Source organism: Telmatherina bonti (assembly GCF_933228915.1).
Source record: "Telmatherina bonti genome assembly, chromosome: 12".
In the NCBI taxonomy this organism is placed as follows: domain Eukaryota; kingdom Metazoa; phylum Chordata; class Actinopteri; order Atheriniformes; family Telmatherinidae; genus Telmatherina; species Telmatherina bonti.
Genome location: NC_136610.1, coordinates 35,690,630 through 35,718,629, shown reverse-complemented (window position 1 = coordinate 35,718,629; position 28,000 = coordinate 35,690,630). Strand labels below are relative to the sequence as shown.

Below are 28,000 nucleotides of genomic sequence, written 5' to 3'. Positions count from 1 at the left end.
ATGGAGTCTGCCAAGAAGACGGAGATGGAGACAGCGACGCACCCCGCTTCCATTCGGACCCTTTTCTACTTTTTCTGCTTGGCGACTTGGTGAGTGTCCCTGTCCGCGGTGCTGAACCCCCCCGACCTTCGGATGATCTCATGTCACACCGTTCCCCCCCCACAGTGTGAAGAGGATCTCTGGGCAGACAAAGAAAGATGAGAGGATTTATCCGGAGAATTTTACGCGCATCCTGGACAGACTTCTGGACGGATACGACAACAGGCTGCGACCCGGATTCGGAGGTATTCAGAAGAAATGCGCTAAAAACGCGCGATTTCCCCCAGAAAAGTGTCCCCAGATCTGGGAGAGGAAACTTTTATTCCAGCAGGAATCCAGGCTGTCATCTGACTTTTTCCTTTTCTTCTTTCATCACATAAACGTTGAACTAAATTAATTACTGAGGGAATCATTTTAGTCTCATTAAGTCCAAATTCAGACAAATGCAGAATAAATGAGATGGAGGTTAAAATGAGATCATCAGCACCAATGCATGCAAGTCAGGTCACTTTATTTAATCTCAGAGGGGTAAAAACTCTGTTCTTAAACCCTCCAGCAGGAGAAACATCAGGAAATCCACGCAGAGCTGCTTCCTGATGTCTCTCAACATGGATGACTTGCAGTTTATGTAACATGTTGCTTCTCTGTGAATTGTTCCTCAGGACACCAGATGCTGGTTTGTGCTTCTGACAGCCGTAGTTTTCTGCTTCCACGCTGTGCACGTTGGAGCCAGTGTGCTTATATAACAGTGTGAAGGTTGCAGGACAAACCCTTAATGCACAGTTTAAGTGTAAAACGTGCAGATTTGGTTTTCATACATGACGTCTGCTGTCTGCTCGTGTTGGGAAGCCGCATGACTCCAGCAGAGGCGCCTCGTTGCTGCGAAAAAGCAGCCTGTCAACAGAAATGTCCACATGCAGGCGTGCTGCTGCTCACGTTCATGACATCCATTGAGAGAGGAGGGAAAAAATTCAAACAGGATTATGTTTTTACATCTTTTAAGCTATTTTTTCTCTTGCATTATGCAGAAGCACTACTCAGCTCTGGAGGAGATAAGCTACTGCTCGTCTTCTGGGTTTGATCCTGATGGGCTGTAGGCCTTTAAACTGTTTTTACACAAGTGTGAATAAGACTGATGTCTCTCCAAAACTGCACTGCCACTTGGAAGGATTTAAAGCAGCAAACGGTCATGAAAAGCGACACTTGTTGTCTGTTTTACTGCCCCAACAGGTCCTGTGACTGAGGTCAAGACTGACATTTATGTGACAAGTTTTGGGCCTGTCTCAGATGTTGAAATGGTATGTAGCTCCGCTCGGCCTCATGCATTCACTCTTCATGCTTTCACTCAGCTTCTTGTGTGCTGATTGACGACGATGATGATGGTCGTTGGAGCCACATGATTCTGTTTGATGTTTTCCTGGAAAAAAACAGAAAATATTGCGTTTTAATCTCACCGCCTCGTGCGTTTTTCCTGTTCTCAGGAATACACCATGGATGTGTTCTTTCGCCAAACATGGGTGGACAGGAGGCTGAAGTACGAGGGCCCCATTGAGATTCTGAGGCTGAATAACCTGATGGTGACGAAGGTGTGGACGCCAGACACGTTTTTCAGGAACGGGAAGAAGTCAGTTGCTCACAACATGACCGCCCCCAACAGACTGTTCCGCATCATGAAGAACGGCACCATCCTTTACACAATGAGGTACCACATCAGACCTCGCTGCAGTTCCACACGCATCCTGGGAGGACATTCAACATCCTTTTCCAGCTTTTTAAAAAATATTTAGTCCAGGAGTCCCCAAGTCTGGTCGTGGAGATGTGACATCCTGCAGCCTTTAGATGCAGCGTTGTCCGACACACCAGAGTCAGATTCTCTCTCTCTGCATGTCATCCAGCTCTGCAGAGGCCTGCTAACGAGATTCAGATGTGTTCGACAACTGCTCCATCTAAAAGCGGCAGGATTGCAGATCTCCAGGAACGAACTTGGGCACCCCTGATCTGATCTGTACTTGAAGACACATTATGTAACTTTTGTGACCTTAAAACTGCATCGATGACACAGTGACATCTATCATGTGTATTTCTGGAGCTGCTGCTACTCAGCAGCGTCCCGCGGATGAGAAACCGACACTTTACAACCTTCACATCCGGAACACGACGTTTCGCTTCGCAGTTTAATAAAGAACTGGATGTTTAGAACACACAACGTCGCTGATTCAGCAAAGAAACAAGAAGATTAAAAGAGAGAAAGAGACAAAACAAGAGTCATCATAAGATCGTTTTCTGCTGGCGGCAGAGAGCTAACAGGTCAGGTAGGATGCAGGATGGAGGCTGAGTTAGCCGTCGATGGGAGGCGTTGATGGGAAAAATGGCAAAAGTTTGTGTGTCTTTAAAGGTAAAAAATCTCCCAGATCTGCAGTTTTCTGCCAAACTTACCGTACTAGGCTGAGGGGCAGCACATCCAAAACTTCACTCAACTCTCTGGTCATTTTACCAAAAAGAGGTAAACAAATAATTCATCACATTAAATATTGTTTTTAAAGTCAAAATGATTAACCTGTAGCGCAGTCATGCCCAACTCTGGTCCTCATGGGCCACGGTCCTGCAGGTTTTCCATGTATCCCTGCTCCAACACACCTGACTCCAACTAATCAGTCATTGTGCAGAACTTCATTGGATGTTGGATCCATATAATGGAAACCAGGTGTGTTGGAGCAGGGATACATGGAAAACCTGCAGGACAGCGACCCTCCAGGACCCACTTTGGACACCTCGGCTGCAGAGCTTCAAACAGCACAAACACTAAAAAGTAAAGAAAAAAACTTCAACACCGTTCAACATCCAAACACTTTCCTGGGAAGAAGAAGCGGGTTAATAATCCCAGTGGAAATATAAATATAACCCCACAAGGTGCAAACAACATGGTGTGTCGGTACCATAGACCGTATAAGAAAGATGGACGGAGCCTTCGGAGGTTAAAAGTGAAGCCTATGCAGAAGTGCATAAAACTGCAGTTCCCCCTTCATCCGCTAGGGGCTGCAGAACAGAGCAAATCCCCATAGACTTCCATGTTAAAAAGACCAACTTCACAGCAGGAATAAACATGTTTACAGCAGGAATAAACATGTTTACAGCAGGAATAAACATGTTCACAGCCTGGTTTAAAAATCCATTTTAGGTTTAATAGGTCAGGTTTACCTTCATGACAACTGTGGGGGGAGTGAGTTTTTTCTATCTCGCCCGTTTAAAAGTAATTTGATCTCAAAGTTCGACATATTTTAGGGTGTGTCTTTTTGATTGACAGGTACCCGATGTCCCGCTTCAAGTCAGAAGAACGTAGAACAACCACGGATTTTAGCCGGTTAACAACGTGACTTAGCTTTAGCCCGCTTACTTCCATTAGCTGGTTAGCTCCTGTTATCGCCAGGTTAGCTCGGTTAGCTCTTAGCTACAGAAAGCTCGGGCTTCTCTCGATGTCAATCATCCACCATGACGTTCACAGCCCCCCTTTCAGCTTCACCTCTTTGCCCATATTTGTATTTTCAGGGAGAGACGACACGCATGCCCCTGCAAAGATGGTGATGGTAAGAACCGCCCACCGAGCTTCAATTCAGATCTTCAGAAATGTCACGGAGGCTCCGCCCATCTTTTTATACAATCTATGGTCGGTACATTGGGTACAGCTGCGGAAAGGCCTGGTGCAGCGGTGGAAGCAAAAGCTGAATTAAAACATGTTATTGACCAGGTTCAAGATTGCAAAAGAGATTTATTATTCAGAAAGAGTCACTAAGGGCACTTTGGGTTTCTTTGGTTAGTTTATTACTGTAATAACACTTATAAATATGAATAAAAATTCAATTCAAATTTCTCCCACCAACTTCTTTTCTAATATGTCTGTTTTTTAAAAAAATATTTATATTTCTTTTAGAGATGTCCGATATTATCGGTCGATATCAATATTAAAATGCGGAATTTATTGGTTTCAACTTTTAAATGACAAAACATGCACATATTATATCATAAATGGTAAGGCTGCAATGACTTGTCGATAAACTCGACAATGAAAATTCATCGACGTGAAATTTAATTGTTGACGTGTTGTGTTATAAACACCGCAATGGCTTTGCTAATAAAACGCTGCTCCAGGCAACTTAACGTTGTTTACCAACCGCGGCTTTTCAGACAGTAGAAGAACTCTAAACACCAAGCAAATGACACAAAGCACCACAGGAAGTGCTGGGGACAGTATTGTCCTGCAGCGTCTTTGTTTAACCAACGAAGAAGAAACTGATGGTGGCGCAACCTATTTCCAAAGTTTGGGGATATTTCACGCTAAACAAAGTGTCAAACAGGTGAAATGTGTCGTCTGCCACACAGAGTCGGCGTACCACGATAGCGCGACGGTCACGATGAGCATCTGGAAGGAAAACACCCCGGAGTCATGGTTTCCAGCGTTCCGGATGGCAAAGTTAGCATTAGCGAGTAGCGATGTGATGATGTTACCTCTGCCAAAGAGCGTCTGTTTTTACCGCCGTTTATCTGTTTGTGTTCAAGATAACTCAGAAAGTTATGGATAGATTTCCATGAAATGTTCAGGAGTTGTTGGAAATGTGAAAAGGAAGAAGTGATTTAATTTTGGTGGTGATCCAGATCACTGTTTGGTTTCAGAAATGTTTTAAAGGATTCTGGCCCTTGTTTACCTACAAAACAGGCTTTTTCAAGATGTAAATAATCATTTCAATGCAATTCTACAAAAATTAAGATGTTAAAATATTTATTTTGTTTTTCTTTTGAGGGAAATTCTGTCCAGCTTGGATATGACACGATAGCTAAGTTTGGATGTTTCAGAATAAATTAGTAGTAAGCTGTTAAGCTTAAATTTAATATTCAGCTGGTTCAGGAGTCGTTCTTTTAACTTACTAAAGGACATTATGTTGGGACTGACTGGGAATCAGGGGGACATACATATGATGCAGATGGAGAGAGTGGGGTAAAACATACTGGAACCAGTAAAAAGAGCTGCGTCAACTGGAAGCACAGATGGTGGGCGGGACAGAAATAATCGGGACTAATCGGAAAAATGATTTACAGATTAGTCGACTATTAAAATAATTGTTAGTTGCAGCCCTAGTAAATGGATTTGCACTTATATCAGGCTTTTCTAGTCATGGCAACCACTCAAAGCGTTTTACACTACTGTCACACACACTCATGCTCCATACATCGGGGGGCAACTTGGGGTTCAGTGCTTTTCCCAACGATACTTCAGCACGTAGTCAGAGGAATCGATCGCCAAACTTTCCAGTTGAAAGATGACTGCCCTTCCTCCTGAAGCCTCTCATGTATCAAACTCTTCTGCTACGTCTCCTCTAGTTCAAAATGACAAGATATGAGTGTTTAATAGAGACACATATAAGAGACAGATGTCATGTATAATCTTCCAGGTATATTTGTTTCTTTGGCACATCGGTGGAAATTAAGGGTTGGACAAATTGCCAAAAAGCTAATATTGAACATCCATAATTACTTGTTTGTTTTTTGTATGTTTTCATTTTTTATCTACATATTAAAAATTTTTTTTATTTTTTTTTTAAAAATGGAAACGCAACACGTTTGTGTTTTCATAGAAGTGATTAACATCATATAATTAAATGGGGATTAAAATTCAACATTTAATTTTATTTAGGTAGAACTGAAACTGATCAATAGATTTAACCCCAAAAATCTCAAAATAAAACACATATTTTATTAGTAGTTTAATGAAAAGTGACATTTTTGTCTCTAAAGACATAAGAAGGTTGTAAATTTTACAAGTGATGTTACACAAAAAACATTAATGCATCAAATGTAATATTTCGGCGGATCTTTGACAGATATAAGACAGACTTGGAAAAAAATTCCAGAGAGACCCGGGAACCTTTTTTAACAAAAAACAACAGGGACATTTATTTATCAAGCTGGCATTGAGAGGATTCAAATCCTCAAAAATGTTTTGTCTTTTTAAACACGTCTGAAGTTTTTCATTGAGATAAAGTCAGAAAAATTTTTAACCTTTAAGTTTTTTTACAGCAGCTTTGTGCAAATGGACATTTTTATCCTTAAAGACAAGTCAGTAAATGTTTCTGGTAATTTATTAGAAGAATAAAAAGCTGGATTTGAAAGAGTTACTCGGAGAGATATTTTGTCACAAAAATGCACGGAGACAGCTGAAATGCTGGAAAAAAATCGCACAAATGAAGGAAAATGTCCACAGTGATGCATGGGAGAGAAAAGACATTTGGCATCGTTTGTATTCTCTTGTTTTGGGACAGAAATGACAGACTCTGTTTGTTAGAAAGGAGATTGTCTGTGAAACCAAAGCAAGACTGAGTGTAAACAGCAGAGATCTGTGCACATGCGATACTCTTATATGTGCACCAGCAGACAAGCGCCTTCACCTTTTAGTTCTTTTTAGTTGTGACTGAAAAATCCCAGAAGTCCAGCTAATACCATCAAACATTATTATTGTGGTTATGGTTCCTTTGTAGGACTGTAGAGATGTCTTCTAAATGTGTGTTTGGTCCTTTACTGAGTAAATCTTTATTGTTCTGCATCAGGTTGACGATTAGTGCCGAGTGTCCCATGAAGCTGGTGGATTTCCCCATGGACGGACACGCGTGCCCCCTCAAGTTTGGAAGCTGTAAGTCCCATCTGGCAGTGACAGAAAAGGCATGAATGAATGAATGAATGAATGAAAGAATTTCCTCTTTTTCAAGGCTCCAGAAATCCTCTGCAAACTTCGGGTGCACATTTAACAGGATATGAATGTGGAATTTTACAGATGCTCATAAAAAAACTGAAGAGGTGGTTGGTGGTTTGAAGCGCAAGAAAAGTTTGATTCCCCTCCGAAAGTGTAACGCAAAGTCTCACTTTTCAGTTTGCTTTCGGTTATGGTTGGTTGGTAGAATGAGCCATGAAACATCCAGCGTTAAGCTTCTGTATGAACTAGAAGGGTTCTAAGAAGTCAGACCTCCACCAAGCAGTTCGTTTCCTGCTGATGTTCTGGTCCTACATCCATCTTATATGGATCCACGATCAGATTCCAGATCTATTGATAATGAATCCACAGTGTTTTGTCTATATTGTGGTGTTTGTTGCATGCTTGTTCTGTTACAGTGATGAAAAGTTGTTCTGGATGGTAGTTTCCAAAATGTTGTTCCTTTTCTAGATGGTAGTATCCAGAATTTTTTCCCTGTTCTGGATGGTAGTATCCAGAATATTGTTTCTGTTCAGTATGGTAGTATCCAGAATGTTGTTTCTGTTCAGTATGGTAGTATCTAGAATGTTGTTCCTGTTCTGGATGGTAGTATCCAGAATGTTTTCCCTGTTCTGGATGGTAGTATCCAGAATATTGTTCCTGTTCTGGATGGTAGTTTCTAGCATGTTGTTCCTGTTCTGGATGGTAGTATCCAGAATATTGTTCCTGTTCTGGACGGTAGTTTCCAGAATATTGTTCCTGTTCTGGATGGTAGTATCCAGAATATTGTTCCTGTTCTGGATGGTAGTTTCCAAAATGTTGTTCCTGTTTTGGATGGTAGTTTCTAGAATGTCGTTTCTGTTCTGGATGGTAGTTTCTAGAATGTTGTTCCTGTTCTGGATGGTAGTATCTAGAATGTTGTTCCTGTTCTAGATGGTAGTATCCAGAATGTTGTTCCTTTTCTAGATGGTAGTATCCAGAATGTTGTTCCTGTTCTGGATGGTAGTATCCAGAATGTTGTTTCTGTTCAGTATGGTAGTATCCAGAATGTTGTTTCTGTTCAGTATGGTAGTATCTAGAATGTTGTTCCTGTTCTGGATGGTAGTATCCAGAATGTTTTCCCTGTTCTGGATGGTAGTATCCAGAATATTGTTCCTGTTCTGGATGGTAGTTTCTAGCATGTTGTTCCTGTTCTGGATGGTAGTATCCAGAATATTGTTCCTGTTCTGGATGGTAGTTTCCAGAATATTGTTCCTGTTCTGGATGGTAGTATCCAGAATATTGTTCCTGTTCTGTATGGTAGTTTCCAAAATGTTGTTCCTGTTTTGGATGGTAGTTTCTAGAATGTCGTTTCTGTTCTGGATGGTAGTTTCTAGAATGTTGTTCCTGTTCTGGATGGTAGTATCTAGAATGTTGTTCCTGTTCTGGATGGTAGTATCCAGAATGTTGTTTCTGTTCAGTATGGTAGTATCCAGAATGTTGTTTCTGTTCAGTATGGTAGTATCTAGAATGTTGTTCCTGTTCTGGATGGTAGTATCCAGAATGTTTTCCCTGTTCTGGATGGTAGTATCCAGAATATTGTTCCTGTTCTGGATGGTAGTTTCTAGCATGTTGTTCCTGTTCTGGATGGTAGTATCCAGAATATTGTTCCTGTTCTGGATGGTAGTATCCAGAATATTGTTCCTGTTCTGTATGGTAGTTTCCAAAATGTTGTTCCTGTTTTGGATGGTAGTTTCTAGAATGTCGTTTCTGTTCTGGATGGTAGTTTCTAGAATGTTGTTCCTGTTCTAGATGGTAGTATCCAGAATGTTGTTCCTGTTTTGGATGGTAGTTTCTAGAATGTTGTTCCTTTTCTAGATGGTAGTATCCAGAATGTTTTCCCTGTTCAGGATGGTAGTATCCAGAATATTGTTCCTGTTCTGGATGGTAGTATCCAGAATATTGTTCCTGTTCTGGATGGTAGTATCCAGAATGTTTTCCCTGTTCTGGATGGTAGTATCCAGAATATTGTTCCTGTTCTGGATGGTAGTTTCTAGCATGTTGTTCCTGTTCTGGATGGTAGTATCCAGAATATTGTTCCTGTTCTGGACGGTAGTTTCCAGAATATTGTTCCTGTTCTGGATGGTAGTATCCAGAATATTGTTCCTGTTCTGTATGGTAGTTTCCAAAATGTTGTTCCTGTTTTGGATGGTAGTTTCTAGAATGTCGTTTCTGTTCTGGATGGTAGTTTCTAGAATGTTGTTCCTGTTCTGGATGGTAGTATCTAGAATGTTGTTCCTGTTCTAGATGGTAGTATCCAGAATGTTGTTCCTGTTTTGGATGGTAGTTTCTAGAATGTTGTTCCTGTTCTGGATGGTAGTATCCAGAATGTTGTTCCTTTTCTAGATGGTAGTATCCAGAATGTTGTTCCTGTTCTGGATGGTAGTATCCAGAATGTTGTTTCTGTTCAGTATGGTAGTATCCAGAATGTTGTTTCTGTTCAGTATGGTAGTATCCAGAATGTTGTTCCTGTTCTGGATGGTAGTATCCAGAATGTTTTCCCTGTTCTGGATGGTAGTATCCAGAATATTGTTCCTGTTCTGGATGGTAGTTTCTAGCATGTTGTTCCTGTTCTGGATGGTAGTATCCAGAATATTGTTCCTGTTCTGGATGGTAGTATCCAGAATATTGTTCCTGTTCTGTATGGTAGTTTCCAAAATGTTGTTCCTGTTCTGGATGGTAGTTTCTAGAATGTCGTTTCTGTTCTGGATGGTAGTTTCTAGAATGTTGTTCCTGTTCTGGATGGTAGTATCTAGAATGTTGTTCCTGTTCTAGATGGTAGTATCCAGAATGTTGTTCCTGTTTTGGATGGTAGTTTCTAGAATGTTGTTCCTGTTCTGGATGGTAGTATCTAGAATGTTGTTCCTTTTCTAGATGGTAGTATCCAGAATGTTTTCCCTGTTCAGGATGGTAGTATCCAGAATATTGTTCCTGTTCTGGATGGTAGTATCCAGAATATTGTTCCTGTTCTGGATGGTAGCATCCAGAATGTTGTTCCTGTTCTGGGTGGTAGTATCCAGAATGTTGTTCCTGTTCAGGATGGTAGTATCCAGAATGTTGTTTCTGTTCTGGATGGTAGTTTCCAGAATGTTGTTCCTGTTCAGGATGGTAGTATCCAGAATGTTGTTCCTGTTTTGGATGGTAGTTTCTAGAATGTTCCTGTTTTGGGTGGTAATTTCTAGAATGTTGTTCCTGTTCTGGATGGTAGTATCCAGAATGTTGTTCCTGTTCAGGATGGTAGTTTCTAGAATGTTGTTCCTGTTCTGGATGGTAGTATCTAGAATGTTGTTCCTGTTCTGGATGGTAGTATCCAGAATTTTGTTCCTGTTTTGGATGGTAGTTTCTAGAATGTTCCTGTTTTGGGTGGTAATTTCTAGCATGTTGTTCCTGTTCTGGATGGTAGTATCCAGAATGTTGTTCCTGTTCTAGATGGTAGTATCCAGAATGTTGTTGCTGTTCTAGATGGTAGTATCTAGAATGTTGTTCCTGTTCTGGATGGTAGTATCTAGAATGTTGTTCCTGTTCTGGATGGTAGTTTCTAGAATGTTGTTCCTGTTCTGGATGGTAGTATCTAGAATGTTGTTCCTGTTCTAGATGGTAGTATCTAGAATGTTGTTCCTGTTTTGGATGGTAGTTTCTAGAGTGTTGTTCCTGTTCTGGATGGTAGTATCTAGAATGTTGTTCCTGTTCTGGATGGTAGTTTCTAGAATGTTGTTCCTGTTCTGGATGGTAGTATCTAGAATGTTGTTCCTGTTCTAGATGGTAGTATCTAGAATGTTGTTCCTTTTCTAGATGGTAGTATCTAGAATGTTGTTTCTGTTCTGGATGGTAGTATCTAGAGTGTTGTTCCTGTTCAGGATGGTAGTTTCTAGAATGTTGTTCCTGTTCTGGATGGTAGTATCCAGAATGTTTTCCCTGTTCTGGATGGTAGTATCCAGAATATTGTTCCTGTTCTGGATGGTAGTTTCTAGAATGTTGTTCCTGTTCTGGATGGTAGTATCTAGAATGTTGTTCCTGTTCTAGATGGTAGTATCTAGAATGTTGTTCCTTTTCTAGATGGTAGTATCTAGAATGTTGTTTCTGTTCTGGATGGTAGTATCTAGAGTGTTGTTCCTGTTCTGGATGGTAGTTTCTAGCATGTTGTTCCTGTTCTGGATGGTAGTATCCAGAATGTTGTTCCTTTTCTGGATGGTAGTATCTAGAGTGTTGTTCCTTTTCTAGATGGTAGTATCTAGAATGTTGTTTCTGTTCTGGATGGTAGTATCTAGCATGTTGTTCCTTTTCTGGATGGTAGTATCTAGAGTGTTGTTCCTTTTCTAGATGGTAGTATCTAGAATGTTGTTTCTGTTCTGGATGGTAGTATCTAGCATGTTGTTCCTTTTCTGGATGGTAGTATCTAGAGTGTTGTTCCTTTTCTAGATGGTAGTATCTAGAATGTTGTTTCTGTTCTGGATGGTTATATCCAGAATATCTTTGATATTTTGAAAAACCTGTAGGGAACTTCTCCCAGATTTTCTCACCACGTATTGTTGAGTTTTATGCAGATATACTGAAAATGTTTTTTTCTCACAATGAGGAAGAATCCTTTACAACATTCCTGATCCAGATGCTGACCCCGATCACTCCCAACATTTAATGGAATCTAAGTTAGACCGAGACTAGTTCTCAGAAAGACATAAAGATCCCTCCAGAAGGTTTTGCTTAAAGTTGTGAACAGAAAGACAACCAGATGAAAACATAACCTCCACAGCCTGCTTGGTGGAGGTAATAAACGCCTGTTCTCCGTTTGCATGACCTCGTCTTTTTTCTCTCACCAGACAAAACAACTGAGAGGAAAATATGTGACAGTTTCCGCTTCTGTAACTTTACTACGTCTGCTACAGAAATATGGTCAAATGTGCCTGTTGTGTGTTTTCCTGTGAGACTGTGCAGATCTAACGTGTGAAACAGCCGGAAATAAATCAGTAAATTAAAAAAATGAAGGATAAACACGTGTACAGACATGTCCATCAGGCGAAGACAACACCATGGAAGGGAGGAGGAGGAAAACCAGGGGGAAAACACACAACAGTGCGTCCCACCAGCTGAATATCAGTCAGATCCACATTGAAACCCAAACACAGGAAAGGCCACCGTGGAAACAGCAGACAAACCCACATGGGACCCTTATCTGCAGCCCAAGTTTAACCCCCGAGGGTCCTACATAGACATGCTGACTGGGGTCTTTCTGCATTTCTTTCAGCTATGGTGTCCCGGAGCGGTTTGTCAGCTTTAGCTGGACAGCAGTGGCTTCATAAATCTACAGAATAAACGTCTGTCTTCAGTTCGCCCTGAAAGTAGCAGAAGCTAAAAGTAAAAAATACAAAAGTAAGGTGATTATAAACCAGACGGGCAACAACACATTTGCACGTCATTTTCCTTTTATGAAATCCCTTTTTCATAACTTTGTAGGCGACGCTGAAGTAACGTCGATCCGTTTCATAAGTTAGAAATGAGAAAAGTCAAAACGAGACACTTTACGGCGATCAGGAAGACGTTTCCCACACACACTCTGGTGACCACCACTTCCTGCTGCGCATAACTAATGAGGAAGATGTGACATCACCTGAATACAAGCAATTCATCAAAATAATCAGATTTTAAATAAAAGGACCATTTTCCCCTCATTTAACAAACTAAAATCACACGTCAGGGCTGCATCTCAGAAATTTCTAGATGACTCAGACAAAGTCATTGTAAAAAGAATATATATATATATATTTTCTCCTTTTATTTTATCATGTTTTATTATGTGTTACGAGTAATTTTATGCTTTTATTTGATATTTTTCTCCAGTTTGTGTGATGATTGTGTTGGTGGTTGAGTCATACTTGTGTACACCACGTTGGTTAACTAAGTTGTTTTAGAAGTGCTCTATAAATAAAGTTGAATTGGACTGGAAACACTGGCAGCTTGTAAAGAGCTTCACTGTGTTTTCCAGTCTGCACCTCCTGGAGATGTTACTTTATATGATAAAACAGATGGTGGAGAGATTCACGCAGCAAGTGAGCAGGTTTCTGCTTCAGAATGTGTTGGCTTTACGCTGGCTCACTCTGCCGCTTCTTTATGTTTTCTGGTGCAAATAAAGTAGCTTTAGGAAGAGAAAGCAAAGAAAAAAAAGATATTTTTTACATCACAGTTTTTATAATTCAAGAAATTTGTTTAGATCCACAAATTTGAAAGGTAAAACAGATTCTATAAAGTTTTAAAAAGCTTAGAAGTTGGCATGGATTCGGCGCTGAAAAGGACTGCGAGGGAGCTGAACACACAGTACATCTAAACAATGAAACGTTTCATTCTTCATGATGAACAATGAAGCTTCAACTCAGCATCGGTGTTTATAGTGGGCCCACTGGTCAGCAGAAACGGCTCCCGCAAACAACAGCTCCGTCTTATCAGACAGCTGCAGCGATTTGAAGATTACATCTGCAGGAGAAAGAAAAGCAGAAGAGTTTTGCTTTCCAGCCGCCCAACTCGCTGTCAATTACCCAGAGTGGTGACATTGCAGAGGACAAATTCACATTTCTCAGTTACTGTCATCCTTCTCTCACTCACTGTCCTCCTCCTCTCGCCATCCTGCTCATCCAGCCTCCAGTCATGAAGAAGAGACCGTGGATCTGCTGTGGCCCGAAGCAAAGGAAAGGTCAGATTCCCTTCCTCTGCCTCGGGACGGCACAGACCTATGCAGCTAGTTTCCATAGCTGGTGTGTGTTTCTGTGCACGCGTGTGCTGATTTCCTCGTTGTCTGCTGTGTTTTTCCTCCATCATTCTTTCTCCCTCCCTCTCCCCATCTCTTTTTCTGCTTCTCCATCTGGACTTGTGTGCACAGGCAGTGCGTTCCACTCCATGACACACCAGAGTCATTTCATTTGGCAGAACAGTTGGTATCCTGCCGATGTGGGGTCCCACAGGGAGTGGCAGGCAAAGACAACTGGCATTTTGTTGTGCATGCAGACTGGTCAGCCTCGCCAGTTTGCATACAGCAGAGCACAAAGAGACAGCTACTGGATCTAAAGGGTCATTTTTAATGAAGACCAGGATAAATGGAGTTGAATATGAGCCTTTTAAATGAGACAAAAGATTGGATATGATGTCAAAACTAGATAATTATGAGCTGCTGCAAACATCCCTCAAATATTTTGATCCATATTGACATTAAGCATCACACAGTTGCTGCATATCATGATGAGAATCTCCCGTTCCACCTCATCATGATGAGAATCTCCCGTTCCACCACATCACCATGAGAATCTCCCGTTCCACCTCATCATGATGAGAATCTCCCGTTCCACCTCATCATGATGAGAATCTCCCGTTCCACCTCATCATGATGAGAATCTCCCGTTCCGCCTCATCATGATGAGAATCTCCCGTTCCACCTCATCATGATGAGAATCTCCCGTTCCACCTCATCACCATGAGAATCTCCCGTTCCACCTCATCACCATGAGAATCTCCCGTTCCACCTCATCATGATGAGAATCTCCCGTTCCACCACATCACCATGAGAATCTCCCGTTCCACCACATCACCATGAGAATCTCCCGTTCCACCTCATCATGATGAGAATCTCCCGTTCCACCACATCACCATGAGAATCTCCCGTTCCACCACATCACCATGAGAATCTCCCGTTCCACCTCATCATGATGAGAATCTCCCGTTCCACCTCATCACCATGAGAATCTCCCGTTCCACCTCATCATCATGAGAATCTCCCGTTCCACCTCATCATGATGAGAATCTCCCGTTCCACCTCATCATGATGAGAATCTCCCGTTCCGCCTCATCACCATGAGAATCTCCCGTTCCACCTCATCACCATGAGAATCTCCCGTTCCACCTCATCATGATGAGAATCTCCCGTTCCACCTCATCACCATGAGAATCTCCCGTTCCACCTCATCACCATGAGAATCTCCCGTTCCACCTCATCACCATGAGAATCTCCCGTTCCGCCTCATCACCATGAGAATCTCCCGTTCCACCTCATCATGATGAGAATCTCCCGTTCCACCTCATCACCATGAGAATCTCCCGTTCCACCTCATCACCATGACAATCTCCCGTTCCACCTCATCACCATGAGAATCTCCCGTTCCACCACATCATGATGAGAATCCCCCGTACCTTTGGGAAGGAGCTCAAGTTTGTGTATCTTTTCTCCTCAGGCAGTTAATCAGTCAGCCTGTTTACACCCTGTCGTATTTACAACCACATTATTTACTTACACTCTTACTTACAAGCTTTCAAACATTTCCACATTGACATTAAGGTATGTATTGATACACAAACCAGAAACTAACCACATAAGATAAGAATAATAAAAATAACCATCTGATAAATCAAAATTCTTATGTTGTAATCTTCTGCTTTCTGGTGTCCATTAAGTGAATCAGATTGTCTTCAACTCAATTTTGATAAGTTTGTACCATGAAGCCGTAAAGTTAAGCCAAATGTCTCAGAAACTGTATGTATCATACGTGTCACGTGTTAAATTTCCTCTGTATCTAAAATTAGTTCATTATTTATTTTATACATGAATAATGAGATGTGAAAATGAACCTGACCTGTTAAGTGTAATACATTTGACATCAAGAACAGATGAGTTTTCTGGTCTCAGTAACCAGCAGTGTGAATTGTTCTGGTGGCCCTGATGTTCGTAAACATGCATGATTTTTCCATGGGATCACTAGGTACATGGAGACTTTGCACATGTTATTGTTTTAAAGTGTTTGCAGGGAGTGACACATTAGTTTGGTTTTGCTGTTTGCCGACAGATGCCTATCCTAAAACAGAAATGATCTATACTTGGACTAAAGGGCCTCAGCATTCAGTGGAGGTCCCTCCTGAGTCCTCCAGCCTCGTTCAGTACGACCTCATCGGCCAAACGGTCTCCAGTGAAACCATTAAATCCATCACAGGTGAGTCTTTCTGGTCTTTTATTCATCTTCTGTTTTCAACATAACAACAAAACAACATTTATTTAGACTTGTGTAGATCTTTCTCTGCCTCACATATTAAACTTGGAGGGACGGTCGGGTCTTCGCCCTATTTTCCACACAAATCATTGTGAAAATGTCAGAAGGATTTGGAGCGTTGACACTTGCACAAACACGAGAGTCAGTCTGTTGGACCATGACTAGCACTCAGCAGCAGCCTCATGAAGTAAACATCATGCATTGAGTCATTTCAGAGGGCCAGTTGGTTCCCTTTAAATGCGAAGCATCCAAAAACAGACTTCTTGCCTCAGAAAGCGAGAATGCATGGTGCGTGTCCAGCAGATGGGGTTAACAAGATGTAAAAAGGCAGTGAAGAATTAAATGGAATGTGACATCTGTCTTTAGCTGTATTAGCTGAAATCTTGCAGCATGCAACTTTGGATTCTTTGTTAATCAAACTAATTCATTTCTCCTGATCCTCCAGGTGAATACGTAGTGATGACGGTCTACTTCCACTTGAAACGTAAAATGGGCTACTTCATGATCCAGACGTATATCCCCTGCATAATGACAGTAATCCTCTCCCAAGTGTCCTTCTGGATAAATAAAGAGTCAGTACCGGCACGCACAGTTTTTGGTACGTAGACTTTATACATCCTTCATCCTGCACAGACTCTCTACTCACAAGCTAAACATTGCTGCCTGAGTTGCAGAGTGTTTGACACTTGACAAAAGGTTATACTATGGTGCATTGTGATTACAGGAAATAGAACATGTTGCTGGTTTCTGCATCAAAATGAAGACGCTTTACGTTCTGCCCTAAAATAGAACAACAAATTTTCTGACAAAAATAAAGATGCTATGTGACAACTACGAAGTTTTATAAAATAATTTGGAAAACTAATGTATTATGGGTGTGTTATTCATGATGTGGCAAGTTTGTCACTCAGATTTAGATTTTTACCTCGTCTAATCCAAGATAATTTTATTTAGGTGATGCATTTAAAAGTCAAGACAAAGACTTTTGGAGAGTATTGGAACTAATATTTGTTCTCCATTTTAGGAAACAGCTTTTTTGTAACTAAAATCTGTGAACCCCACATAATCTATGAAATCTGAATAATTCCTCTTTAGTTTTGGTGGGCTGCACCATTGACTCATAACCACACATCAAGTAACATGCTCACAGTGCAGAATCGCAGGTATCCATCCAAACTAAATTTCATATGTTTGGTTTTGATGTTTGTGCATCAAGGTTGTTAGCTGACTGATAAAGATGTAGCGTGACCTATAGCAGAAAAGCGTCTTGGTGTCTCTTAGCATAGTCAAAAAATACTGAAAGATCAGTGACGCTCTCCTGCATAGGCCAGCATATCTGACAGTCCAGCTGTGCTGCCGCTGCTTCCCAGCCCCAAAGCATCCAGCATGATAGAGGCAGCGCAGCGATTGGACCATCATTCAAACCTCTGAGGCAGAAAATTTCAGCTGTTATCATGTGAATGATTGTGTGTTGCTGTTTAGGTGGTCAGTGTTAGGATTTCTTTCCTTCTTCCCTCTTTGTTTTGACTTATTCCTACCTCAGTGACTCAACTGCAGTGACCTGTTTTGAGGATGGAAGAAGCAATTTGTCAGGAAGACAAATAGAAGTGGAGTGGCTCAGCTAGAGTTGCTTGGTTTCAAGAAAACAAAAAGCCTTTTTTAAAACACAGATTAAAAAAAAAAAAAGAGTATAAGTGCCTTTTATATGTGACATGCAGCATGGTTTGTGTTACTTTTCGGGTCAGCTGTGGTAGATAACCACCAGCCACCAGAATGAGTTAATAGTCTTATATAAGTGTAAAGTCTGAATTGTGATTAGCATTAAAACTGATAGCGGGTGTTAGCTGCTAGCTTAGCACTGTTGTGAAGCAAAGTACTAGGCTATATCCAGTTTACTTAAATGTTGTACAAAAGAAATTTAAAGATTGACAGACTTAATATTAAGTTATGACAGAATCTAGTTGTGTTAATAAACTGCTTTTTGAGGTACAGCTACTTCTTTTCTTTAAGCTAAACCAGTCTTTAGCATAGATATCTAAAAATTAGCTTAACTTTTAACCCAGTTTTCCTCCACCGTCCAAAGACATGAATTTTAGATTGATTGGTTGATCTAAATTATCCCTAGGAATGAGTGTGGTTGTTTGTCTTTCTGTTGGTCCTGCAATGGACAGGGTGTACCTGTCTTTTGCCCAGAGATTGCTGGGATAGATTCCAGCTTCCTGCAATCCTTAACTGGACTAAGAGATTAAGAGAATAAATGAATGGATGGACAGACGGACGGACGGATGGATGGATGGGAAATAGGGTTCTGCATTTTACCCATCTCTAGATCTACCAAAGAGCAGTGTGTTCTCATGTTTTAATGCCTGGAGAGCAAATGAGGATTAAACGCTGTTACATATTGTGAAAACAAGAACATTTTTCCTTCATGACATGGTTGGGGACATCTTTTACTCTCGATGCATCAGCTAAGCAGAACTTTCTTATTATGGGGCTCCAAGAAGTAATGTGTGATTGGCTGAATATTTGAGGAGGACATGTTTAACATGAAAAAGCAGGAAAAACTAAACAACTGAACATGAGCTCTTTGACTAAGTTTAGTTTACAAGCTCATGCTGTTTAATTATTTTATTGAGCTTTTTAAGCTGAACTGACCACGAGCCCTTAGAGCTAACTTCCAGTAGTTTTGCTTGTTAAATTAATTTTGAGCTTAAAAAGCTAAACAATAATTAATCTAAAATAAAACATGGGCTATTTAAGTTAAACAAGTGCATTTTTAATGCTTAACATTTTAGTTCTTTACTCTAAACTAAACTAAACTAAACTAAACTAAACTAAACTAAACATCAGTTCTTTAAACTTAACTAAAAATGAGCTTTTAAAGCTAAAATAAGCTACACTAAACATTAGCTTAGTGCTTGACTTAATGAGCTAATTTACCTAAAAGAAAACATTAGCAATTTAAGTTCAACAAATACATTTTTAATGGTTAACATTAGTTCTTTACTCTAAACTAAACATTAGCTCTTTAAACTTAACTAAAAATGAGCTTTTAAAGCAAAGATAAGCTACACTAAACATTAGCTTAGTGCTTGACTTAATGAGCTAATTTACCTAAAAGAAAACATTAGCAATTTAAGTTCAACAAATACATTTTTAATGGTTAACATTAGTTCTTTACTCTAAACTAAACATTAGCTCTTTAAACTTAACTAAAAATGAGCTTTTAAAGCAAAGATAAGCTACACTAAATATTAGCTTAGTGCTTGACTTAATAAGCTAATTCACAGAAGAAAATGTTAGCAATTTAAGCTCAACAAATGCATTTTTAATGCTTAACATTAGTTCTTAACTTTTAACTAAACATTAGCTCTTTAAACTTAACTAAAATTAAGCTTATATAAGCTACACCAAACATTAGCCTAGTGTTTGGCTTAAACAGCTAAACTTTAATCCACCTAAAACAACTCTTTGAGCTAAACTGATGCCTTTTTTTATGTTTAGCACTCTAAAGTAAACTAAACTAAGCTAAACTAAACATTAGCCATTTAAATGAACTAAATATGGGCGCTTTAAGCTAATTTAAACCAAAATAAAAAAAAATAGTTTAGCTTTCTAAACTATGCTAATGTTTGGCTTAAAGAATGAAACATATTTTTACTTCAAAGCTTTAACTAAATTAAACCAAACAATAGTTTTTCTTTATAAAGTCAAATGATGTTTGATTCACCAGGGGATCCTTTTTTTCCCCTGCTTGAATTTAATACCAGGTTTAAAGCATACTTTGAGAACAGCTTTACATTACAGGTTAATATCCTCTACCAGTTGCCTTTAGCTGCAGCTCACCTATCAATGCCAGCCAGTTGCTTTTGACTGACAGGTAATTATATGGCGGTCACGCCTGGGCACAGAGGACGTGCATTTATGTTGCACAAGGACTCTGCAGCACAGACTGTTCCAGAACTACGACTAAAGGGGATTTTCTCTAAATCACATTATTGCTATTGGTTAATAATACCAAGGACAAACGATGAGCAACAGACTTATATTATGACCTTCTTTCATTGTTGGAGACAAGCTTGACCTTGCTAACTGGTCTGTTGTGTTTCAGTTTGGAGGTCCCTCATTATAGAAGAATGAGAACTAAATGGGGAACATGTGACATTTAGACTAGAGAGAGATTGTGTGTGTAAGCTACAGTCGATATGTCATTTAGCTCGAAGATAATATAACCTCATTTTACTTTTGCAGCTTCCAGAAGTGTTTCTGCAGCAGAAGGAAAACTATAGTTGAGGCAACTCTAAGCTGGTGGCGTAATATCTTTTGATGCAAGAATGGCATTGAAGGGAAAGCTTGCATGCCAGCAGAAATAATCCATTTTTGTCAACAATACAAAAGAAGAACAGTGACATCATGACCACTTTATTTACTTCCTATTAACTTAAATAGTTGTTTAGTCTTTGTCTGTCAATGCTGACCCTCCAAAAGTGAGGTGTTTTGTAAGATATTTAAAGCTTTACTAACAATTGGTTCATGTTTATTGATAGGATTGATTGTAATGCAAATAAGGAAACTTGTGATGATAAAATAAGAAAGTTATGATGAAAGATTACTTAATCTGATTCAGGGTCGTGGGAGCCAGTCAGGTGATATAAAGCATGCAATAAATCCTGCATAATTTAGAAAAGTCATTTAACCTAACTTAGCCTACATGTTTTGGCTACTGGTGTAAAGGTTAGTTGGTTCTTTGGGTTAATTATTATGATAAATTGGCTCATGTGAACTCAGCTAGATTGTGCTGATGTGGATCGAGTAACAGATTTGTTATAATTTGGTTATAATTGGACTGCATGGTGGTGTAGCGGTTTGCACTCCTACCTCACAGCAAGAAGGATGTTGGTTTGAGTCCCAACTGGGGAGTTCCTGTGTGGAGTTTGCATGTTCTCCCCATGTCTTTGTGGGTTCTTTCTGGGTTCTCTGGCTTCTTCCCACCACCCAAAGACATGCGTGTTAGGTTAACTGTGATGGTTAAATGATTACTGCTCTGATGTAAGTAGCTTTGGATAAAAGAAGGGGTGTCAAACTCCAGTCTTCGAGGGCTGGTCTCAGATGGGTTTTTGTTGTTTTCCTACACAAACACACCTGATTCAAATCAAACGGATCCAACAGCTTATTGTCAGCCTATTCATTAATTTCTGTAAGGTGTGTTGGAGCATGACCACAGCAAAAACCTGCAGGATACTGGTGTTCGTTGGGCGGGAGTTTGACACCTGTGAATAAACGCATCTGCCCAATGACTGTGGAGTAGAACTGACCTGTTAAAGTACTATGAGCTAGATAAATGAAGCTTCGCTGACTAAACTGAATTGTGAAAGAGGCGCCAGCTATTCCCACTTCAATAGTTGTTTAGTTTTATATTTCTGTTTATTTTAATCATTGTTAAGTACTTCATGGATTGGAATATTCATTCATTCATTCATTTTCCGAACCGCTTATTCCAATTCAGGGTCGCGGGGAAGCTGGAGCCTATCCCAGCTGGCTTTGGGCGACAGGCAGGGTACACCCTGGACAGCTCGCCAGTCCATCGCAGGGCGGATTGGAATATGTAAAGTTAAATTTAAGTTTTGTTCTTAGAGGAATCACAGCTCCAAATGTTGCTTATCCTCCTCTACATAAACCAGATTAAATATGGCCGTTATCCTCCCATGCTGGTGGACCAGAGAGTGGGAACAGATCTAGGGAGGAAATAAGCTTTTAAATATGCTGCTTTTTGCTTATTGTTTAATTTACAAAATGATCTGAAATGAACAAAACTGATCTCTCTGGGGGAGCTGAAGTTGATTTTAGGGGCTGGAGAGAAAATGTCCCTGGTTAACGTAACTCTTTTTGAAACTTCTTTGCATTATTCATCTCTTGCTGCATTTCATGACCCAAGCTGATGTCTGTCTGTTATGTTGGACCTTCCAAACTTGTGCTTGTGACGCCTTCTTGGCCAGGTAACCACTGGAAAAGAGGTTTATAATCTCATTAAATATGGAGAAATGAAAATAAAGTGTTGTTTGAAAACTCAGGTTTCTCCAAGAGGCTGAAGGAAATCTACTATGAAGACATTCTGTGAAGCATTGTCGTCTTTTTTTGTGCTTTTCCCCCATTTCAGAGAGCTAAATATATGATTCATTATCCATCTGCGTTCAGTTAATGGAATATGCAGATGAGAACAACATTACATGCATGGGTTATTGAACACTTCTTGTTTTCTGCTTGTGTGGTAATACAATCCAGCCCAGACACACCAGCATTTTTAAATCTACTTTTAGGAGTTTTGTGCATGCATGATGTTTGAGATGATAAATATGCATGCATCAGACCACTTGACAAATGATTTGCATGAATCTGATACATAAATACAAACCAAATCTTTTATTCCCTCCATCCAAGGCATCACCACCGTCCTGACCATGACAACACTCAGCATCAGTGCTCGCCACTCCCTCCCCAAGGTTTCATATGCCACTGCAATGGACTGGTTCATCGCCGTCTGCTTCACCTTTGTCTTCTCTGCCCTCATCGAGTTTGCCGCCGTCAACTACTTCACCAATGCACAGATTGAGCGGGCCAAAAAGAAGCCGGCCAAATGTCCCCCGGTGCCCCAAAGCACGCCTGTCAAGGTGAAGGACATAGAGGAAGTGCTGCAGGTGACGTTTGTTTCCCTCATAATCTGATCACATGATGCCTCGAAGAGCACTTACACAGCATGTCCCGTATTAAAAGTTTACTCTATCTGGCCTTTAGCCTCGGCCTGTGAGCGGCTAGAGGAGAATCTTATCAGGAAAACTAACAGGATTTGATTTTGTGGGCTTCATACATTTAGAACCTGCTTGAGTTTGGAATTATGAGAGGCTGAAAATGATAAATGAAGCTTAAAGTATAAGAGTGGGAGCTAATTAGCTGAATGCAGCTTTGACAGGACAAAAAAAGGGGTGAAAAGGAGGAAAAAAAAGCTTCTCGTGTTTCTGCATCAGGACTTTTTATTTCGAACATTTAAACAAGTAAATTGTCATGTTTTCATACTTTTGAGTCAGGAAGTGTAACTAGATCACATGGACGATGATGGCTGACATATGGATCGACTCAGACTTCAGGAATCTGCCACAAAGTCCTTTCAGAGCTCACACTCTTAGTCAGATATGGTGAATGTGTCACAGATCACTTCTCATCCTCATGTGGGAATGTGTTTATGTTGCAGTTAAAGCACTTTAACCACAGCATATGCTTGTGGAAAGGAGGAATAAGTGCGTTGTCCTCTAAAGAGGCAGCGGCGGATCGTACACAACCCAGCGATGCATACGTCAGTTTTACACTAACTACTTTAAGTTGCCCCCTCCGGTCCAAATCCCAGTGTGGCGTATTCATGCCTGGATGCAGTATAGTGACAACAGCACTTCGCTGGATTAGAAGGTTGCCACGGCAACGCAGCCCCGGTACATATGTATAGGTTTCAGAGAGGCTCTGGCACTGAGGGGAAGGAAACGTTAATGCTCTCTTCCTCGAGAGCAGGTCCCGTTAGCAGAGGGCTCGGCACACAGGTCAGTGAATGGTGACGGTTCCTCAGACTTTTACCTTTTTCCATGATGAAAAAACAATCTCACCATCCTCAGACTCACACACACACACACACACACACACACACACACACACACGTCACTTGTCGCCGGACACAATAATATTGGATCCTTTCAATATCAGGGTGGGGTGGGGGGGTGGTGGTGGATTATTTCAGCAAATACCTCGGTACCAGCGTCACACTCTCCCCGCTTGAAAACATCAACTCTCAAAGGATAAGCTCCTTTGATGCTACACTGCATTACCACCCCGATGCAGCACTGCCTACTTTCTGTCTTAAGCTGTGTGAAATGAGTGGAATCCTTGGTAAGTGACATCTGTATTGCACACAAACTCTATGGTCTGCTTCCATGCGAAGACCATCTGTGTCACAGGGTCTGTAATCAGATCAATGTGACAAGGCTGATGCTGCCTGACTCACTTTCCAGAGAGGAAATCCCAGCAAGTTTACCTCATCTTTAAATGCCTTCAACCATCAAGTAGACAGGAAGCGTAGAATATTACTGGCTTTGAAGAGTCTTTAAATTTACACATTGTTTCCTAAGTGTAGGTCTATATTCTAGTTAGGAAATAATTATCAAATCAAATCAAATGTGATTTGTACCTTTCATACAAGAAGCAGCTCAAAGTGCTTTACATATATTAAAACAACAGGAAAACAAAAAGACACATCATCATTCAAACACACACACTGACACACACTGATAAAGCTTCTAAAATAGTCTTCTGTCTGTTTAACCGACAATAATAATAATAATAGTAAAAGAATAAACAGAAAAGAGATAACATCTGGCTTGGTAAACTAATCATTAAAGGGATACTGTATAACCTAAACAGTGTATGAAAACCATGAATTTAAACATTTTCTAGTCGTTTTGTTACTTCTTTGACATTTACATGAATTATAAGAAATGCATTCATTGCTGCAAACCAGCCCAACTTGTACAAAATGTTGAGGGAGTCACGTTAGCTTTGTTCTGTAGCCGATTAGCTTCAACTAGCTGCATTTAGCTTCTTTAGCTGAATTAAGAAACAGACGTATCCTGCAAAGTTCTGCGGCTCATCAGACGCTCACTGCCGTTGTTCTAAATAAAAACTGGCTAAAAGATGCAAAGTTCATCAAATTTCTCTACGTTTGCACAGCATGCAAAGAGCTAACTTAGCAGTCTGCTAACAGTGATGCTAACAGAGAGTTTTACATCCAGACTGGTCTTCCATCAGACTCCAACCAGCAGGTGGACTCGTGTCTTTCCTCTGGAGCGATCCCTTTCCCGCTTCCTAGACTCCTCAGACACCGTTTTCACCTCCTTACTTCCTTCTGACATGGCAAACTTTGGTTGGAAGAGGAGGAAACAGTAGCACAAAGCAGAGGCTCTGTTTAGGGGGGGGGGGGGGGGGGGGGGGGGGGGGGGGGGGGGGTCATAAAGCAAAGTGTCCAGGTCACATGACTCCATGAGAGACGGATCCGCTTCTGCAAAGCTTCAATGTCTGAGCGCCGACAAGCATCAAACTTTGTATACTGACCCCAGAAATGTGAGTTATTACTTACATCAGGCTGTTTGGGTCAAAAGTTGCCTGGTGTCGCTTTAAAGCATTGTTTAAATTTTACTGTTCTGTCTGGGTGGATTTTTATTAATTCAATTAGGTCTATAAGCAAAGTAAAGAGTTATCTGAAATAGTTTTGTGGCAAGAATTACATTACATTATTACATTATTATGCCTAAAAATACAGTTGTGATCATATTCATTCATCCCCTTTCATTAAAGAAGGGAAAAAAACAGCTGCCTGTAAAATAAGCTGAAATTGACTAAAGTAATAATAAATATAAATTTTATGAAAATCATGACATTATTTTCTAATTCTGGTTCAATAGAAATATTTTTATTAAAAGCAAACAAATAAGATAATTTATTCCATCAGTCATAAAGTAATATTTAGTTGAACAATGCTTTAATGTTTCCGCTCCAGTCAGGTGTTTTCTGTTCCTCTCAGTCAGACTTCTGCACCTGTTGACAGGTATTTTGTCCCACTGTTCAACAGAAAAGTCTCTAATTTGTCCAGGACACTTTTGTTTGTTTGTTTGTTTTTTTCTTTCTTCAACTCAATTAAATAAAAAAAAAAAAAACAGTGTCTTATATTACTAAATTATATTTTTGCAAATTTTTACTTATTGTTCCTTTTTTAAGTCTCCAGTTGAGTGACTGTTGTAAATTCAGCCTTTTCTTTAATGAAAGGGGATGAAGACATATGAGCACAACTGTAGCTCATCTCTATCAGTCTGTATGTGACATTCTTATAAACATTCTGTGACATAATGTACGGAGTGCGATGCAGGTGAAAAAGAACCCCTCAATGCCCAAAACTGATTTACAAATATGCAAAAATTAAGTAAATACAGTAAAAAATAAAGAAACAAAATAAAGGCTGAAATCAAATAAACTTTAATGGAATATTAAATAAAAGAATAATTCAAAAATGCTAAAAATAGAAGATAAATAAGGAAAAGACAAAGATAATTCTTCTGCGTTCTTACTGAGAAATGGTTTCTATGCACACAGATCAATCTGCATGTTACAAAGAAAAACCACGGCTACATATTTTACATTTTTCATATTCATGCATCAGCTTTACGTCACGTGACCGCTGCCTGACAGACATGAGTGGGTGGAAATTTCAGTGTGCAGCTCTGGATAACAGCAGCAGTGAAGTTTTTCACAGGAGTTTATGAGTCTGCAGAAGTTTTTCTACCCATTCTGTCTGAGGACTTTTTTTTATTTATTTAAATCCATGGTTTATTTGCTTAGTTTTGACAGAAAGACATGCAAATTATTTGCATATTTATGATGCAATTAGTCAGTATTGTTCCACACTGAATGTTTCCATGTTGACATGGTGGTTTTTAATTTGAACCAATCAGTCGTGGAGAAATTTTATTTACTTATTTAGGCTTTATTTAACCAGGTTTTTCCACTGAGAATAAAAGCTGCTTGAGACCTGATCAAGAGGGCAGCATCATACAGATACAATAAAACAGCAGGCAGCACGTAAAAACTTTCCCTCATAACACACGTGCACACTGACAAGGCAGAATGCTGTGATTCACCGCAGCTTTATACTCATTCACCATAAAGAGGCTTTAAAGTGACGTTCAGATTGTGATTGTAAGGATTCAGTGCTGAAAACCTCAAGGTTGTCTTGCCCAGTTTTCTTCGAACTTTGTGGACAACAAATTGCAGAGATAGGTAGACATAGATCAGAGATTGTGACTTCATTCTTTCCTTACAAAAAGACAAGACAAAGACCACACTAACCCTGTCCCATGTCTCCCCATATTTCCCCACTGGGTTTCCACATTTACTAATTCAGATCTGTCTTATATAACAGTGTTTGTCATGAATTTATTAACTTAGAAAACATGTTTATATTCCATGTATTTTATAATGCACTTGATCCACCAGAAAGCCACCAGAATGCTTCATAGAGCACAAAACTACATAAAAGGACACAATTATAAGAACTGAAATAAAAAAATGTAAAAAAAAAAAAAAAGAAAAATTTGTCATTTTAGCAGCAAATAGCAAATAAAAATGAGTAACGATGTAGTGATAAAAGCAAAATGACAAGAATCTGACTAAGCATTTCTTTACAGAACTGCTGTACTAGTGTGGAGTATATGATCGTTCTGGAGGACTTCATGGTGTCAACATTAAATTAAATGGTTTATTTGACTGAATAACAGTCCAAGGTTGATATCACAGCTGATCAAATTAGGCTACATGGAGGACACACAGAGAAAAAACACTTGAGAATCCTGAAGAAACATAAATATTCATTCATTATCCTAACCATCCAACGAAGGGTCAGGTGGAAGCAGGTGCCTATCCCAGCTGTCTTCAGGCGAAAGGCAGGCACACCATGGACAGCTCGCCATATTTCAATATAAATATTGAAAATAAAAAAGTTTTCTGTCACTGAAACTTGTGTACTGTTTGTCTTTCACAGCAAAATCCGGACACCAACGGTTCCCTGAGAAAGCGGATGAATTACATTTCCCAGCAAGAGCCCAGCAGTCAGCAGAGAGCCCAGTCCACCACCAACATTTCCGGACTGGGAAGAGGAAGGCCGCTGAGACCGCTGGCCAGCGGCGCCAACGGCAGCTCCTCCACCTTGTCCCGGTCCAGCCCCAAGTCCGAGAGTCTGCTCAGCGTGGCCTCCTCCTCCGCCCAGCTGGTGAAGAGCGCGCCTCAGCCAGCCGCTTCCACGCCAGACGTAATGACGGGGACGCCGTGCAAGCAGGACGCCAACTCCACGTCCCTGCAGCATCTGCTGGGACCCAAGCTGGAGCGCATCCAGATGATGGGGAACAAACTGGAGCCAAGGCAGACGCCGTGCTCTCAGCCCACTACTGCTGGTATGGGTGGAACCAGCAAAATTGACAAATATGCAAGAATCCTCTTCCCAGTGTCCTTTGGTGCATTCAACATGGTCTACTGGGTGGTTTACCTGTCGAAGGACACCATGGTGGCCAAGGGTGGATAGATT

At 40.3% G+C, this 28,000-nt stretch overlaps 1 protein-coding gene across 1 annotated transcript; it reads left to right on the top strand.

The window, feature by feature from the left end:
- On the top strand, positions 1-27,997 carry gabra4 (gamma-aminobutyric acid type A receptor subunit alpha4; the record flags this gene model as incomplete). The annotated part of the gene is made up of 9 exons (XM_079250505.1): positions 1-89; positions 166-284; positions 1,270-1,337; positions 1,521-1,741; positions 6,636-6,718; positions 15,634-15,777; positions 16,280-16,432; positions 22,273-22,529; positions 27,461-27,997. The coding sequence occupies 9 exons, from the start codon at positions 1-3 to the stop codon at positions 27,995-27,997; spliced, it is 1,671 nt and encodes a 556-aa protein (XP_079106631.1).
- Positions 27,998-28,000: the final 3 nt, after the last annotated feature.